At 41.6% G+C, this 17,159-nt stretch overlaps 1 protein-coding gene across 3 annotated transcripts in view; it reads left to right on the top strand.

The window, feature by feature from the left end:
• The first annotated feature begins 1,604 nt into the window (after positions 1-1,604).
• Positions 1,605-17,159, top strand: part of IL18R1 (interleukin 18 receptor 1) — a 38,110-nt gene continuing 22,555 nt past the window's right edge. For 2 of the 3 annotated variants that reach the window (XM_045981876.1, XM_045981874.1), the window contains exons 1-4: positions 1,605-3,317; positions 8,239-8,344; positions 10,100-10,184; positions 13,915-14,158. In XM_045981876.1, the coding sequence (XP_045837832.1) occupies positions 10,127-10,184; positions 13,915-14,158 (302 nt within the window). In that variant the 5' untranslated portion in view covers positions 1,605-3,317; positions 8,239-8,344; positions 10,100-10,126. Of the gene's footprint in view, positions 3,318-8,235; positions 8,345-10,099; positions 10,185-13,914; positions 14,159-17,159 lie in introns of all 3 variants that reach the window. The other variant, XM_045981875.1, reaches the window with a different exon arrangement.

Raw genomic sequence — 17,159 nt, 5'->3', positions numbered from 1 at the left:
GATCTTACTTCTATCAGTAAAGTCAGACGGACAGCCCTGGGACTCCCTACTTCCACACAACTTAAAGTTTTGGAGATGTATCCATGGTTCGTATGTGTCCATACTTCGTTCCTCTGTGTTACTGACTTGTATTCTGTTGTGTGGCTGGATGCAGTTTAACCTCTCCCTGGTGGTGGACGTAAGGGTTGTTTCACATGGTACCTCTCGTGAATATGGAGACTGTGAACATTCTTGGAGACATGTGTTATTACTTCTTTTGGCTCAATACCGAGGAGTGGTCCCTTTTAGAAACTGTCAAACTGACAAACTAATTGTACATTTTACATTTCTTCCGGTTAAGTACGAGATTGTTCTTGTTCTACCTCCTCACTAATGATTGCTACTGTCAGGTTTCTTTGAATTTTAGTTATTTCAGCAGGCATTAAAAGAATCTCATTGTGGTTTTAATTTGCAGTTGTCTGATGATTAATGATGTTGAACTTTTTCATGCTCTTATTCACCAGGAAGATTCATGTATCACTCAGTGAAAGTAGAATCTTCTACACATTTAAAAATTGGGTTACTTCTCTTCATGTTGTTGATGTGTGAAAGTTTTTTATATATTCTGGATATGAATTCCTTTTCAGATAGGTATAAGGTGACAATTTTTCCAGGTTTACCTTCTTACCTCTTCATTTTTTTAATGGTATCATTGATTAGCAGACATTTTTAATTTGGTAACATTCAATTGGTCAATTTTTTTTAAGATTTTATTTATTTCTTTGACAGAGACAGGGACAGCAAGAGAGGGAATACAAGCAAGGGGAGTGGGAGAGGGAGAAACAGGCTTCTTACTGAGCAGGAAGTGTGATGTGGGGCTTGATCCCACGACCCCGGGATCATGACCTAAGCCGAAAGCAGATCCCTAACGACTGAGCCATCAGGTGCCCCACAATTGGTCAATTTTTCTTATATGGCTAGTGTTTTCTGTGTTTTAGCTAAGTGTTGTTTTGTTTGTTTGTTTTAACCTCGAGGTCTGGAGATATTTCTTCATGTATCTTTATGAAATATTCCATTTTCCAGCTTTTATATTTAAGTCTATGGTCCGCTGTGAGTTGATGGTTGCACACAGAATGAGGTAAGGGTCAACATTCTTTTTTTTTTTTTTTCCTATAGAGATGCCCAATTGTTTCAGCAACACTTGGGGAAGACTTCTCTTTCCCTATTGAACTGACATGGTGCTCTGTCAAAAATCATTAGGCTGTGTATGTGTGGGTCTATTATTCTACTTTCTATTATTTTTCATTTATATGCTCATGCAAATATCACACTGTCAAGATTAGTATTTCCTTATTGTAAGTCTTCAAGTCAGGGTAAGTTCTCTAACTTTGTTCTTTATGCCCAACATTGTTCTGACTGTTCCAGATCATTTGCATTTTCATGTATATTTTAAAACCAGTTTCTCAATTCCTTTGAAAATTCCTCCTGGGATTTAGATTGCATGAAATATACAGACTCTATAACCTAGAGAGTCTAAAAATGTATAGACTCTATGAACTCAGCAGTTTGTGCAGAATAGATATCTTAACAATGAATCTTCCAATCCATAAACATGGTATATCCCTCCATTTTTATGTCTTTCATGTCTCTTAGCAGTATTTTGTTGATTTCATGGTAGACATTTTGTACACATTTTATGGGATTTATACTTTGATATTTGATTTTTTATGGTATTGTAAATGGTATTTTTAACAAATTTCATTTTTCAAATTTCCATTACCAGCATATAGAATTACTTTTGATTTTAGTATATTGAATTTTTATTCCACGATCTTGCTAAACTCGCTTATGACTTCCAGCAGCTCTTTAGTAAATTTCGAAGGGCGAGCTACATAAAATTATGCTGTCTATCAGAAAGAGTAGTTCCTTTACAATCCGTATGCCTTCTATTTTTATTTCTTTACTTTTCACAAAAAGAGAGACAACATCCTTATCTTGTTCTCCGCTTTATCAGATTAACAATATTCCTTTTGGTTTTCAGTATTCCAAGTGTTGTTAATGAAGGAAAAGCTGTTGAATTTTGTCAGATGCTTGTTCTTATTGCATTTATTGGAATAATTGTATGATCTTTCTCTTTGATTTTGTGATGAACTATTTTGACTGAAGAAAAGGGATGAAAATCACTGTCTCATTAAACCCTCTAATGAGAGGGTTTCATATAATGAAACCTATGGTCTGCCATAGGTTTCATTCTTCGATTTTGTTGGAAAGATCCTACTACAGACCAATCTAAAAACTTTGAAACACATGTTCTCTTTTGGCCTCCTTTTTCTTCTAAAACAGTTAAAAAATCTCAATTCAACACTTCTGCTCCCTATGACTTCCTAAAAGAGATTACCCCCCTCCCCCCAAGCCTAAACAGAAGTCCTCAGCACAGATCTAAGACTTGAGTGCCTCAGAGAATGGCCTCCTCCTCACTTTGGATGACCCCAGGGAGCCTTCCCGTGCTTGGGGGACTCTTCCTTGGCCTCCTTCCCTTAACCACAGGTGGTGCCCCTCTGCCCAGTGAAGGCTGTTTCCTCCCCAGCCTGACTCTGGTGCAAATCTCTCGGCGGCCTGTAGGGTGCGCAAGGAGCAGCACCTAGCGTCCCGGGGCCCTACAGGTCCCAGGGACACCGCCCACCGCCTGGGAGCTCCCGAAACTCGCCGCCCCGCTGCTGGGACCACAGCCAATCTCCGCGCAAGGGCGAGGTGTGGGATTTTCCGCCAGCGATCAAGCGGCTCCCGGAACTCAGAGGCGGGACGCCCAGTGGAGGAGTCCATATACCCGGCGCGCTGCGAGGGGCGTCCCAGACCAGGAGCACCCCGGAGCTAAAGCGTCCGGAACCGGGCGAACCTCCCGTCCCCACCTAGGAACACCGCGAATTGGGAGGATTCCCGCCCCCGCCCCTCACTGGGAGGAATCCCCGACGAAGAGCATCTCTGATTGGAGCATCCCAGAGCCGGGACACTCCGCGGGACAGAACAGCGCCCCACCTAGCACTGCGGACACGTAGCTGTGTCCCACCCACAGCCTCCGCGGCTGCCAGACGCCTTTTCTTTCTTCTTACTCTCTGTTCCTTTTTTTTTTTCTTCTTTCTTTCCCCAACCTTCTCTAGTTGCCTTATATCTTTAATTACACTTGCGGCTCCTCTCGTTCCTTTCGTGTTTTCCAGTGCTAGGGAGGAAGCGCACCGCCGTTTCTCACCTGCTTTTGGAACCCCTACCTCCGCCGCCGCGACCAGAGTGCAGGAGGGACAGCGGCCCCCGCCGCGGCCTCGCGGAACTCGGCTCTGAAGGTAAGGAGCCGCGCCCTGCTGCCAGCCGCACCCCCTTCCCACTGCCCTCTGCCGACAGCCCGCCAGGGAAGGGGCAAGAGGCGCCCCGGCCTCGGGGCAGGGGTTCTGAAAACAAGATCGGTTAAGAACTTGTGCCATTATGTGTACAGATCTTCCTCCACTTCTGATGGGGGTAGTTCTGAAAAACCCGTCGAAGTTGGAAATAGTCTGTCACTGGAACATGCATCTAACCTGAACAACACACTTAGCCCAGCTTACCTTGAAGGTGCTCAGAACACTTCCATCAGCCTACAGTTGGGCAAAAGCCTCTAACACGACACCTAATTCATAATAAGCCGTCAATAATAACTGAATATCCTGTTTAATTGGTGGAATAGTACACTGAAAGGGAGAAGCAGAATGGTTGCTTGGGTACAGAGTGGTTGTAAGTGTATCTCTTGTTCACCCTCATAATCCCCACCGGGACTAGGAGTTGCAGCTGGTGGGGATTTCATTAGCCTGGGGAAAAAAATCCAAATTCAAAATCCAAAGTATGGTTTCCACTGAATGTGTATCTCTTTTGCACCATCACACAATCAAAAAAACCTAAGTGGAGCCCTCATATATAGGGGCTGTGTGTATATATGTATACAAGCAGATATGTATATACTTCAGTATAGTTTTAAATATTGAGTGTGTGTGTGTGTGTGTATGTTCATGTGTCTACATATACACACATATGTGCATGCATTCACACTCATGAATAATTGGTGATTCAGCATCATCAACTTTCCCTGATAGTATAATTTCAGAGGTTAAAACTTGCCAATATTTCTTTTTTCCTGAAAAAGCGAGAGCAGCTACAATAATGGGTAGTTGTTACTAATTAACCTCTTGTCTGACATGGTGTGGAAAACTTTTAGATGCATTGTTTTCGCTTAATTCTCTTGTGGGCGGAATGAAGTAGGCACTATCATTATTCTTAATAAAGGGAGGAGAACTAAAACACAGAGGTGCTTAAGAATTTATCCAAGGGCATACAGCTCACTAAGTAGTAAATCACAGATTCACACCAAGATTTCTGATTCCAAAATGTTTGCTTTTAATTCGAGGTGCTTCCAGGAGTTGGAACCCCGAGCAAGTTGCATTGCGGTTACCGGACGAATGACTGAGTGATCCCAGTTAGGTCTAGACACCTGAGGTTCTGGTTCTAATTTCACCCTCATCTTTTGTTCTATTCTTGGCAACCTTGGCAAACACTCATTTGGTGCTATGCCGTGCTAGGATCTGGGGCACACTTCTCAACCCTTGAAGGGCTTGAAAGGGAGTAAATTTGGGAGAAACTGGGTTTATGCATGTTCTGGAACAAGGTCACCACTCCCTTATTACCAGCATAAAAACACATACAAAGGCTATGAACAAGTGGTCTGAGAACATGGAAAGACAGGAGCCTTGCCCTTAGGGAGCTCCCAGGGAGTGGGGATGGATCCAAGAATAAGGGAAATGAAGGGTGAGACAGATGTGGATAAAGGCTATTTGGGACACTAGGAGTCGGAGAGCTTCCCTGAGAAGACAACCATTGAGCCATGGTGTAAGGACTGCAGGATACCACGGTTAGAAGCAAGAAGGGTTCGGGGAGCAGGACCAGCACATAGACAAGAGGAGGTGGGAGAGACATCAGGACACCATCTGTGGGACAGGACTCTGGAGTCAGAATGATGCTCCTGGCCTTCCAGATGAAAAATAGAATTCAGCATATATTATGCTTTCCTTAGAGCAGAAGTGTGTGTGTGTTTTATCCCAATATCATTTCCACCTCTTTGCATTGATGCTTTTATCATCTCAGTTGCTGGGTGAGTGAAACCCTTAGGGCTTGGACATCGTAGAGAGGGAATTATTTTTAAAATCACTGGTGTTAAGATTTTCATCAAGGCAGTATATCTTAGGAGGTGCTCAGTTATGTTTTGCTGGTAAGAGTGATTTACACTGAGGCAATGTACTTCGATTCATGTGTGAGTCAGGATCACTCTCTAGAATCTGGACCACTTCACCTGGTCCAGGTGCCTTAGCAGAAAGAATTCTGAAGTAGCTTCACAACTGTGGGTTTCTGTGAATTACTTTTTTTTAGAGGATGGTCACTTTGCTCAGGGTGGGGTCTATAAACAGAACTGGTGGGCAGAACCTGGGGCTCAGGAGATGAATATTGAGACACTATGCAGGGGCCTACACTGTACAACCTGGGGGGTCAGAGAGAACAGTTGACTTATATCTGACTGTCACCCTAGGTCACACAATTTTTACAAGAGAACCTTTTTCATTTAAAGCAAACTTCATGCCACCCGGTGATTTAGGGAAAGTCTGTGAGTGTTGTGTGTGTGTGTGTGTGTGTGTGTGTGTGCGCGCGCACGCGCATACACACCTACATGTAAATATGCATGCATGTATATGTACATATACTCAGTATGTCTTAAATAGTAACTTATTGTTAAAAATACATACTTCTGATATATTAAATTTACTTTTAGGTATACAAATAAGTCCCTTAGATTAGTGTCTACCGTGGTTGCATATCAGAATCAGCTGGAGGATTTTTAGCAGTCAGGATGCTTGGACTGTACCTCCGCTGTCTGGCTGGGGACCAAGGTGGTGTTGTGGTGGTGGTGGTGGTGGTCGTTACTGTTATTCAAGTTCCAGGGGGGAATGAATGCCCTAGACTTCCCATCAGTTGTTAAAACGTGTTTTCTGAGATGTCTTGACGTAAGAAGTATTTCGAAGGTAAGATTAGGCAGATGTCACAGAAGATCAGATGAGCACTTAAGACACCAAACTGTTTATATTTAATGAATTGAATGCGTTCATCAGTTTAGCAAATAATGAGCATAAAGTACGTCAGTTAGGGACCAGTGCTATGAATGGAAAAACCAAGCGCAGAGGAAGAGAGGGTGGTGTGTGTGCGCATGCGTGGGCATGCACAGTGCACGGATTTGCTCCCAAGCGGTTGTACTGTTAGATCCCCATAGAGCTCTTGCAGACAACCCATGCGTGATTAACTATACTGTCAGCACACTGTAAAGGGATGGCAGGACTCTTTAATTAATTATAGAGAAGGAATTAGGAGCTCTTTGAGAAAAACAAGTTGAGTTAGACCTAGCTTCATACCAAACAAGGAATGTTAATGGATAAAACAGTTCTAATGTAAAAAAACCAAAAACAAAAAACTCCCTAAGCCTTAAAAATGAAGAAAGTATACCTTGAGTATGCATCTGACCACTAAGGGGAAAGGAGTGGTCAACAATGGAAAAGTAATGGAAAAGTCACAAAGGAAAACATGGTGGGCTTGACCGCATAAATGTAAAGTCTCCCAGATGTGAAAACAGCAGAAGAAGAATTTGAAAGTAAACTCAATAAATCAAAACAAAACGAAACAAAACACTAAAACATCTAAGAACTGGACCAAAGGCATAAAAAGATAGTTCATACACACAGGAATAAAATAGCTAAAAACTATATCCTTAATATTCTCCCGTATTTATATCAGCAGAAATGCAGGTTTAGGAAAACCATGAGACATCATTACCAATTTGAAGAGTGAATTACATTTAAAGAATGAGAACACCCATGCTTATATGGGTGTGGTAGATGGATTTTATCTTCTACAACTGAGGAGTATGAAGTATTACATTTCTGGAATGCAGTTTGGTAGTATGTGTTTATCATGTTTAAAATGTATTCTCTGTCCTATAAATTGTATTGCCATTGTCATAACACCAAGAAAATAATTAAAAAGGTAGATAAGTAACTAACATTGAAGTGATATTTATGACACACGGATACTTTGCGATAGTAATTCATGAAACCTTCCCATCACTTCCAGGAGGAGGTATTGTTATTCTCTTTCCTGGATAAAGAAACTGAAGAGCAGGGAGGATAAGTGATTTGTCTAAAGTTATTCAGCTGGGAAAGAATAGGACAGAGGATTCAAATCCAGCCAGCCTGGAACCAGAGACTGTACTCCGAAAACTCATCTGTACAGCCTAACACAAAAAGATAGTCATAGGGATTATTTTGTAATAAAATATATCTTATAGTAGACACATACTGAGGGTTATATGTAGCGATTAGGAATGATACTAATAAAGAGATTTTTGTGACACAGCAAAGTGAACATGATTAAGTGGAAAATGCAGGATATGAACATTTTTTAACATCGTAATTATTTGAAAATCATGCAGAAAAAGTACAAGGAAGCATGTTAAAGTATTATGCATATTGAGATCATTTTCTTCTTTTCAATCTTCATTTTATAATGTCCTATATTGGGCATTGTACTACTTTAGAAATAAAAAAAAATTTTTTTTAATATTTTATTTATTTATTTGACAGAGAGAAATCACAACTAGGCAGAGAGGCAGGCAGAGAGAGAGGAGGAAGCAGGCTCCCTGCGGAGCAGAGAGCCCGATGTGGGGCTCGATCCCAGGACCCTGGGATCATGACCTGAGCCGAAGGCAGAGGCTTTAACCCACTGAGCCACCCAGGCGCCCCTCAAAAAATTTTTTTAAAAAGAAAGAGAGAGAAAGAAAAGAAAGAGAAAAAAAATTTTAAATTATGGAAAGTAAAAAAAATAATCAATGTAAAACATAACACTAAACCCCCCAAATTCCTTCATGCAAGAAATTTAATATTTATATTCTTCTATGTATATCTTATTAATACTAGGATATCTATGACATTTCTTAGAACAGCTTTTCCTTTGGAAATGAGTTCCATTATTTAATATCTTGATCTTTTAAATTTGCAATAAGTACATTAAAATTTATGTATCTACACACACAGAACAGTGCCAATATCAGCTAATTTGGGATCATAACATGTTTCGTATTGAAACTCAGAGGTAACTCATCAGAATACTGAATTATTTCATAGAAACTTTATCTCTCAGCAGACCTTAAAAATTAACAGAAACCCAAACCAAGAAGAAAACAGCAGTGCCCTTTACAAGGCTGTGTCAACCTTAACCAGAGGAAACAATACTTTTCTTTCTATCTGAGGTAAGAGAATGGATAGTTAATAATAAATGTGTGTATGTGTATGGTGGTGGGGAGTTGATTTCAAACCATAGAACCATAAGAGATCTAATTTGGTTTTCAACAGTTTGTACTTTCCATATGTAGTTAACTCTTTGTCTTTACTTTATTGATTGTTATTTCTTGGAAATTACAGCAGATGCTTTGTTATTCATTAAGATTGATGTAAATAGTTTGACCCCTTAGCCACTAAACTTCATCCCGGAATTGGGCATTAACAGTCATCTTCTCCCCTCCCCCTCCTCCTCCTCCTCCTTCTTTTTTTAAATATGGGCGGTGAGTGGCAGTTGGTAACAGAATTATTTCTGACTGAGAGCCTACCATGCATCCAGAAAGCTTTTTGTTACTTAGTTCATCTACTGACTCAATAATTTTGATGATAGGCCTTCTTCCTCATCTCCATTTTGGTAATGAGTAGATAGGGTATATTTTATGACATTTGGTAATGAGAAGATAGGACCAATAATTTTGGTGATAGGCCTTCTTACTCATCTCCATTTTGGTAATGAGTAGATAAGATCTGAGACTTTAGGTAACTCATCTAAGGTTAAACCAGTAGTCAAGGCTCAAGCTGGAATGCCGACCCAGGTGTGTGTGCCCCAGGAAGAAAGCTCTTCTGTCCACCTGGTGGAGTTTGGTGTGTGCTCCGCAAGGACCATGGGATTGCTTATGCAATATTCACACTGGTGTCAGAGACCCAATGCCTCCTTCCTCTATTCTACTCTCTAAATCTGTAATTCATAGGATGAAAGATGGATTGAGTAGGATTGAAATTCAACACATATTTGAGTCCATGGAGATTAGGCGTTTGGAGTGTAGGAAACTCCTGTTTTGTCTCTCCATTTCCCTCAAATAAACACACACCCATACACCTATTCCTATGTAACAAGTATGCGTGCTTATTCTGTGCTAGGCATTGTTCTGGACTCTGGTGATACAGTAATGAACAAAATAGCCTCAGTTCCTAACTTATAAAGAACTTAGTTCTGAAGAAGAGAGATGGATATTTAAAAATTGAAGCCACAAGTGACGCCTGGCTGGCTCAGTCAGTTGAGCCGCTGCCTATGGCTCAGGTCATGAATCCAGGATCCTGGGATCAAGTACTGCATTGGGCTCCTTGCTCAGCAGGGAGCCTACTTCTCTCTCTGCCTCTGCCCGCCACTCTGCCTGCTTGTGCTCTCCTTCTCTGTCTCTCTGACAAATAAATAAATAAATAAATAAATAAATAAATAAAATCGTTTAAAAAAATTCAAGCCACAGATGAAGATCATGATGAGCATTTTGGTATGATGAGAAAAAAAAGGACACACACACAGACACACACATCTGTACATGGGCAGACCTGCCATACATATCTCAGTATCCCGCAGACTGTCTATTCATAGAGCAGTAGATTTTCTGGAAATATTTTTGTTTTCACCTTTGACCTTTGAGGTAAGGTTTAGTAGACCAGGCTCAAAATACAGCAGACTCACTTGTATTAGAAAATTGCACACATAGGAATTTTTTCTGGATGCTGAAGCTCATTACCTTGAAATTTTATGAATTCTATGTGGCTGAAAGTTCTGAGAATACTTGGTGAGTATATAAAGAGATATGAAAACTTACTTCACTGATTTTTAAAAAGTCTGTGTGCCAGATTTTTAAAAATCTCCTTCATGAGACAGGTGTATGTTTGTTTGCAAATTTTGGCTGAACCCGTCTTATTCTGTTTTCCAGAGAAAACACTGAAGCAGAATCCTCAAGATGCATCGTATAGAACTACTCTTGACATTTCTGGTGTTTAGGTTTACAAGAACCTCAGGTAAGTAAGCATAATCATTCACAAGCATACTTAATGGGTAGTCTAGAGGGAATATCAAGGCTTCACTTCTGTATGTGGAGGTGACTATTGAGGATGTTGAATTTATTAGAATTAGTGGTTTTAGATTTTACTGTGAAAGTTGCCAACCCCTTGATGCCCCTGGCATAGAGAACAAAAAGTTCGTAGGAATGAAATCAAGTAAAGAATCCTATGGGATTAATGAAAAGGAAAAGATTTAGTTCTCCGAGTTTATGCAGAGAGAGCAGGATTTTATCTGGAAACAAATTACATTGGTCTGAGATGAAAATCTGTTTTATATTATTTAAAACTGAAGAGTGTACAGCCATCTTTATTATTGATTTTTAGAAAGTTTTACACACATTCTTTTTCTTCCAACATGAAGTCCAAGATTCATCTCATTATTTAGGTAGTGAAGACAGTGAGTGGGAAATAATCCAGTTAGAAAGAGTACATAAGAAAGACTGCATAGACTGGGAAAAGCAAGTAGGATTTGTATCAGGTGGCAGGTACAAGTTAAAACTGATTAGCAGTGATGGCTTGGAGACTTTTATCGAGAAGGATTCTGTGGGTTCATCAGGATTCTTTGAAGAAGAGATTCATGACTGATTAGCACGGTTCTCCTTATGCTTTGGAGGACCAGGTGGGAACCCAAATACTGATTTGCCTCGTTCTGTTATCTAGGAGGGGGTAACACATGAGCCCATATCCCCTACTTTGAGAGTTATTGCTGAAGAGATAGGGAATTTAAGTTATTGATACTTTCAAATAATTCCAGTCCCATATTTACTTAAGTGGGTCCATTTTTGTTGAGATCCAGATAATGCAATACTACCCAGATGTAAAAGGAAGGAGGTAGATGTGCTCCTCTTGATGCCAGATGACTAATCTGTTACGAACTGCAGAGTGAAAAAGAAAGATGCAAGAAAGTGTGCACCGTGGATACCTTGTTCCATAGACACGCACTAATAACCTTTTCCCAAGTTATGATGACACATATTTCAGGTCCAAAAATAGTCACATAGCCCTTTCTATAAGGCTACTAAGGTCCCAGCTCTTTGTTCTTTTAGGTGTCTGAAGAGCACCTTTCATAAAGGGTTGACTCTGGGCAAATATGACAATATCCCACATGAGGGTTAATTTAACCTAGTAGAATTGAATGACAATATCTCATGTATTGTCCAAACTCTAGATATTTCCCAACACACCCATCCTTCCACAGGGTCTAGGTTGTCGACCCTGTTAGATTCTTACTCTCTGTTCATGTAGGAATGGGAGGACCTGCTCTGGACAGTCCATACACTTTGAACTCCATTCATTTTTTTTTTCAATCAAAAACCATTTGTAATGTACAGAGCCTATAGTGTGAAGCTGAAGATTAGGTAGCAGAAGCCGTTAGCTGCTAGGCGAGCATGAACTTTCATCTCTACCCATCTACCCCTGGAGAATCTGAAAGCCAGGTTAACTTTCTGCAAATGATAGGTCCTCCCTCAAAGAAATGGTGGATGTGTCTATCACAACACAGGCACAGGTGTTTATAGAAGTATTTGGGTTTTTTTAAGTGTGACCAAAACCTAGAAATAACCCATATGTTCAACACCCATGGAATGGATAAATTGTCAAATATGAACACGACTGGATGTACTAACTATGAGGAAAGGACAAATCACTGCTTCATACAGCAACACGGATGTCTATAGGAGACATGATGAGTACAGACTGTAGGATCTGTGTCCTTTGTTTTATGTATATCACATCCCTGAAACAGGAAAATAAATGAAATCGGTTTTAACTTGCCATCCTTTTGGATGTCAATTAAAAGTAACACCAACACTTACACACGTATCTCACCTTCTGTGTTGAAGTAGTGAAATGTAAAATGGAGTTTCTATAACAACCACCAAACTCAAGGTTGGTGTACATTAACACTTGTACTTTGAGGTAAATTTGACATCCATGTTTTCAAAGACTGCTTCTACCATTTGAGCCACTTCCTCTTGACACTGTGGTTAACAACATCGAGTTAAAACCAGACCGTTGCTTTGAGAAATAGACCCTAACTGGAGAGGAGGCATTTTCTCCATGCCCTCAGAGAAATGCTCTACTTAATTTAAGGATTCTCATTCTCAAAACTCAGTTAAAGGGCACCGTGGGTGAGAATGTAAATTGATGCTGCCACTGCGGAATACACTATGGAGGTTCCTCAAAAAATTACAAATAGACCATACGATTCAGCAATTTCACTTCTGAGTATTTATCCAAAGGAAACGAAAGCACTAATTGAAAAGATACATGCATCCCTATGTTGACTATAGTGTTATTTACAATGGCCATCTATCCATTGATAGATGAATGGATGAAGACGGTGGTGGAAATATATATATACACACAATAAAATATTACTCAACCACAAAAAAGAGTAAGATCTTGCCATTTGGGAAAATATGGATGGACCTAAAGTGTATTATGCTAAGTGAAATAAGTCGGAAAGAGAAAGACAAATACCATATAATTTTTGCCTATATGTGGAATCTAAAAAATAAAACAAAGGAATACACCAACAAGCAAATGCGGACTCTTTAAAATACAGAGAACAAGTTGGTGGTTGCCAGAAGGGAGGCAGGGGAGAGTGAAATACATAAAGGAGATTAAGAAGTAAAAACGTCCAGTTATTATAATAAAATAAATAAATCACGGGGATGAAAATTATAGCACGGGCAGTATGGTCAATAATCTTGTAATAACATTGTATGTGGTAAATGGTGATGACACTGAATGATGGTTAACACCAAATAATGTATGGAGTTGTTGCATCAATATGTTGTACACCTGAAACTAGTAACACTGTATGTTATTTATACTTGAGTAAAATAAAAGGGCACGCTGGAGCCACTGGAGAACAAGATATGGAAAGGGTCCCTGAGGGCTGACCTTTGAACTATCAGAAGTTCAAAACAAGGGGAATGATGGCTCTCTTAGCTGAAAGGATCAGATAACTTGCCAGAGTACCTGGGTTGATTGAGAAAGAGGGTGGGAGGGAGAGAGCAAGCTTGCAAGAGCACTCAAGGAGGGAATTAAGAGATACCTAGACTTGGAGTGATATTGCATTAATCAGTTCTTGATGATTCACGTGGTAACTTGGAGAGATAATGGGCTCACACACACTCTGAGCTACACAGGAGCCCCTTCACCATCCCCCGGGCTGCCAGGGAATGGTCAGGTAAACAGATTGAAGGTACACTTCTGGTGAGCCAGGTTAGGAACTCTGAGGCCTCTAGATTTCTTGTTTTCATTTCCATGGAGACGTCCCAGCTAGTGACATTTTTTGGGGGGTGGGTGTGGCAACACTGTGACCTCTGTGGCTTTCCTTGGGAGGAAGCCGTCATGTATAACATTTTCTTTGAAAAGCTTTCACTGCATTCATCTGCTTCTAGCTCTGGTAGGTTAGGTTTTGGTGCTGCCCTGTTTGGAAAAAGTTGTTGGAAATTTTGTCTTCATTTATGCCCTGAGAGTGTCCTAGTGTTGGAAAGCTTGACCTGTCTCTTGGTGTTGGAAAGATTGACCCTAAAATGAGAACTCACAAGACTGAGACATTGGGGTTGCTCAGGACCTCCTTACTCCCCTGGCTTATTCAGTTCATCCATTAGGAAAGAAAAACATTCACCTTTGTCATTCTCATTTTTTTTTCTTTTACTTTGCTAATCTTATGAAGAAACCTGTACTTTACGTTTTAACATCACCGCAGTCAGAGGGGAGCCTTTCTATCTGAAATATTGCTCATTAGCACCTGAGGCCGAGAACGCAACTGCCGCCGTAAGATGGTACAAGAGTAGTGGATCCCACGGGCGCATTGAGCTAAACTCAAGCAGTTTTCCCAGAATCTCTCTGCACGATTATGTTTTGGAGTTTTGGCCAGTGGAACTGGAGGACAGTGGATCTTACTTTTTCCATATGGGGTGAGTATAGCTTCTCTTTGTGTCAGCATTGTTCATCGCACTCTTGGACTTAGCTCAGCAAATCCGATATACAACAGTCCGAGAGGATAATCCGTGCATTTACTCTCCCCCGCCCTTCCTACACCATGCAATAAATACTTCGTTATGGGAAAATCAAATTAAGTATTTGCCCTTGTGTTTATCTGCTTAGTGATCTTAGTGAAAGAGGACCTTAATATTTCTTTTAAGGGGATCCTTGCCAAAGAAAAGTGGGTGCCAAATGAAATTCATTTTAAAATTCAGCTGCTCCTATGGTGTAGAGTCTCTGGTCAGATGGGATCAGTGAAGACTCCTTCATGACCATACGGTGAGGGGGGGCAACGTCAGCTTCCCAGGTGGTGTCCCCGGGCTCAGGCTCGGGGCCAGAAGGGGTGCAGACTCATCCCGAGCCAGTTTTCCAGGGTTTGTTGGGTATCGGGTGGTATTGTGAGTGAGGGATGTGTGAGCCTTACAGCCCATCACAGACCCATAGCCAGGGTCAGAGACAGATAAGAGCACAGAAAAGGCTTTGCCTGACCTTCATGGGACAGACCCCTGTAGTCTATGCCAGGATGCTGATAATCAAGAGTCCAGGAGTCATTAGTTCTACGAAATTAGAAAAACCAACCGAAAGTTTTAGTGACTATCCCTGAACTAGGTTTTCTTTATGCTTTCTTTGGTAGGCTGGGAAGGAGCAACTGGGACAGCAGTGTTCTGTTGATGGATTATTGGTCTTGATTATGTGTCTTTTTATAGAGATCTGAGGCTGAGATCTGAGATCTGATCTGGTGGAAGAGAGCTCAGGGCCAGGTGAGGGAGCGGTGGTGGTGTGCTCTTGGATATAGTAGATTTCTGGGGTGGGTCCCGATCGTTATCAACTGTGGTGTTGAGAGCGGAGTGAGGTGTCCTGGTGACACATTGTTATCATTTCTGTGGTTTTGCACAACGTGAGGTCACTTAGGTTTGTTTCTATACATAGGAACCTCCAGGAGTCAGAAAGAAATTCAAGAATTCTTTTCCTGTTGTTTGTTTTGACCTGTTATAAATTTTACATGTTCCCTGAAGAAGGACGATTCTAGAAGTAGGTCACAGCTGGGTGTTTTTGCACTAAGGTAGAATGAATACTCACAAATGGGGTAAAAAAAAAAAAAAAATCTCTGTAAGCTTGATTGAATAAAGGCATGATTTAAATGGAAAAAGTACCCTGGACAGGGCAGGAAGAACACATTGAGGGGAAGAAGAGCCAGTTATCCACAGAGGACGCTTGGAGACAGATAGCGACAAAAGCCATTAACTGTCTCTCTGATAGGGAGGGTGAAGAACAGAGCCTGGGTTAGGAAGGCAAAGTGGAAGCATTAACTAGAAACAGGCTGTTGGAGACGTGTGGAGATCTAGGAAGGTGATCTGACAGGGCAGGGAAAGCAAGGTGGCTCAGCGGCTGTGGTGATGAACTTTGAAAGGTGTTGGAGGCTGAACAATAATGTGAGACTAAAGTGATGGAATGAGGAGAGCCTTGACAGTGGTTTGGAAAATCAGTGGGGGGGGGGACAGGGGGCCGGCACGTGGGTGGCTGATTCTGTTGAGCTGAGCACCTGCCTTTGGCTCCAGTCATGATCTTGGGGCCTGGGATCGAGCCCCGCATCAGGCTCCCTACAGCAGGGAGTCTGCTTCGCCCTCTCCCCTAGCTTGTGGTCACTCTCTCTCTTTTACTCTCTCCCTCAAATAAATACATAAAGCTTTTAAAAAAAGAAAAAAGAGAGAGAAAATCAATAGGAACCTACACAGGTTGTTTTGGACACGTAGGGGCATTGAAGATGGGGATTTCTTTAAATTTGGGACACCTGTGTGTGTGCACAGATTTAGGTGAGTAAGTCTAATTTCACATGGAATCTGTTGAAGACCAGATTCTACCCCTGGAATCCCTCCATTAGAACTGTAATCCTTTTGTTTTTTAGGAATCTTCAGCTCATAATCAAAGGTCCCTGGAGACTGATATTTGAATTGTGAAGTCAGATCAAATTTAAGGAGGAAGTCCACCTCCTTAGAGAAGGGAGGGGATGCCGAAGAAAGGGGGTTTTTGATGCTAGAGGGAAGGGCATGAAGATAGAGAGAAAAGCACGTGCAGAGGTCTCACAATCACGTTCTAGATTGGCTTAATAAGGGGCCTCCCAAGAATGCTAGAGCTTTACAAATCCCCTCTTGTATGGCAGGAGTGGCTCCTGTGACCGAGAATGGATGGCCTTGTAAGGGAACAGGAATGGTCACAGCTTTGGGTCAGTTGGCCTCAGCTTCACCCTGGCCTTCAAGTTCCCTGAGCAAGGATGGTGTCCCCTTGTTTCCTCATTCCCAGTGCGGTGGCTGGGACACGGAGACATTCTGCCAGTCAGTACTTACTGGGAGTTAGGAATTGGGGACTGCAGAGGTAGAGAACAATATGGCCCAGTAAGTTGGAAATACGCATATACTCTCTTCCTCATAAGCAACAGGGCAGAAAGATTTTGAAATACATCTCTGTCCAGCTCAGCAGGGCTGAAGTTGGGGAAACATTAGACACACTTGAGAAGAGGATAATGTCAGTGGGATTCTGAATCCTTTCCAAGGGCTGGGAAGCTTTATTATGTTCCATGGCCATTGACCTACTGCCTTTAACCTTTAGGACAGCTTGTTAGTGCACTCATCGCTTCCCGCCCAGCCCTGACCACTCTTGTATGAAGGCACACCCAAGGGAAGGGCCAGACCCACCTTGACTGTGAGAGCATAGTATTGGGCAGTGCAGGCCTGGCCTTTAGTGCCAAACTGAATTGTGTTGCATCCTGACCTTGCTGCTGATCAGTGTGGGAACTTGGGCCAGGTACTAGCTTTAAGTGAAGTTTAGCTTTCTTATTTTACGTAAGAGAAATCGCCATCCCCATTGCGCATGCACAGTACAATGGCTGGAGCTCAGTGAGTGCTAGTCTTCCTTCCACGCTCCTGCAGACCTAGA

Source organism: Meles meles, chromosome 16 (genome assembly GCF_922984935.1).
Source record: "Meles meles chromosome 16, mMelMel3.1 paternal haplotype, whole genome shotgun sequence".
Taxonomy (NCBI): Eukaryota; Metazoa; Chordata; class Mammalia; order Carnivora; family Mustelidae; genus Meles; species Meles meles.
This window is presented reverse-complemented; position numbering and strand designations above follow the sequence as displayed.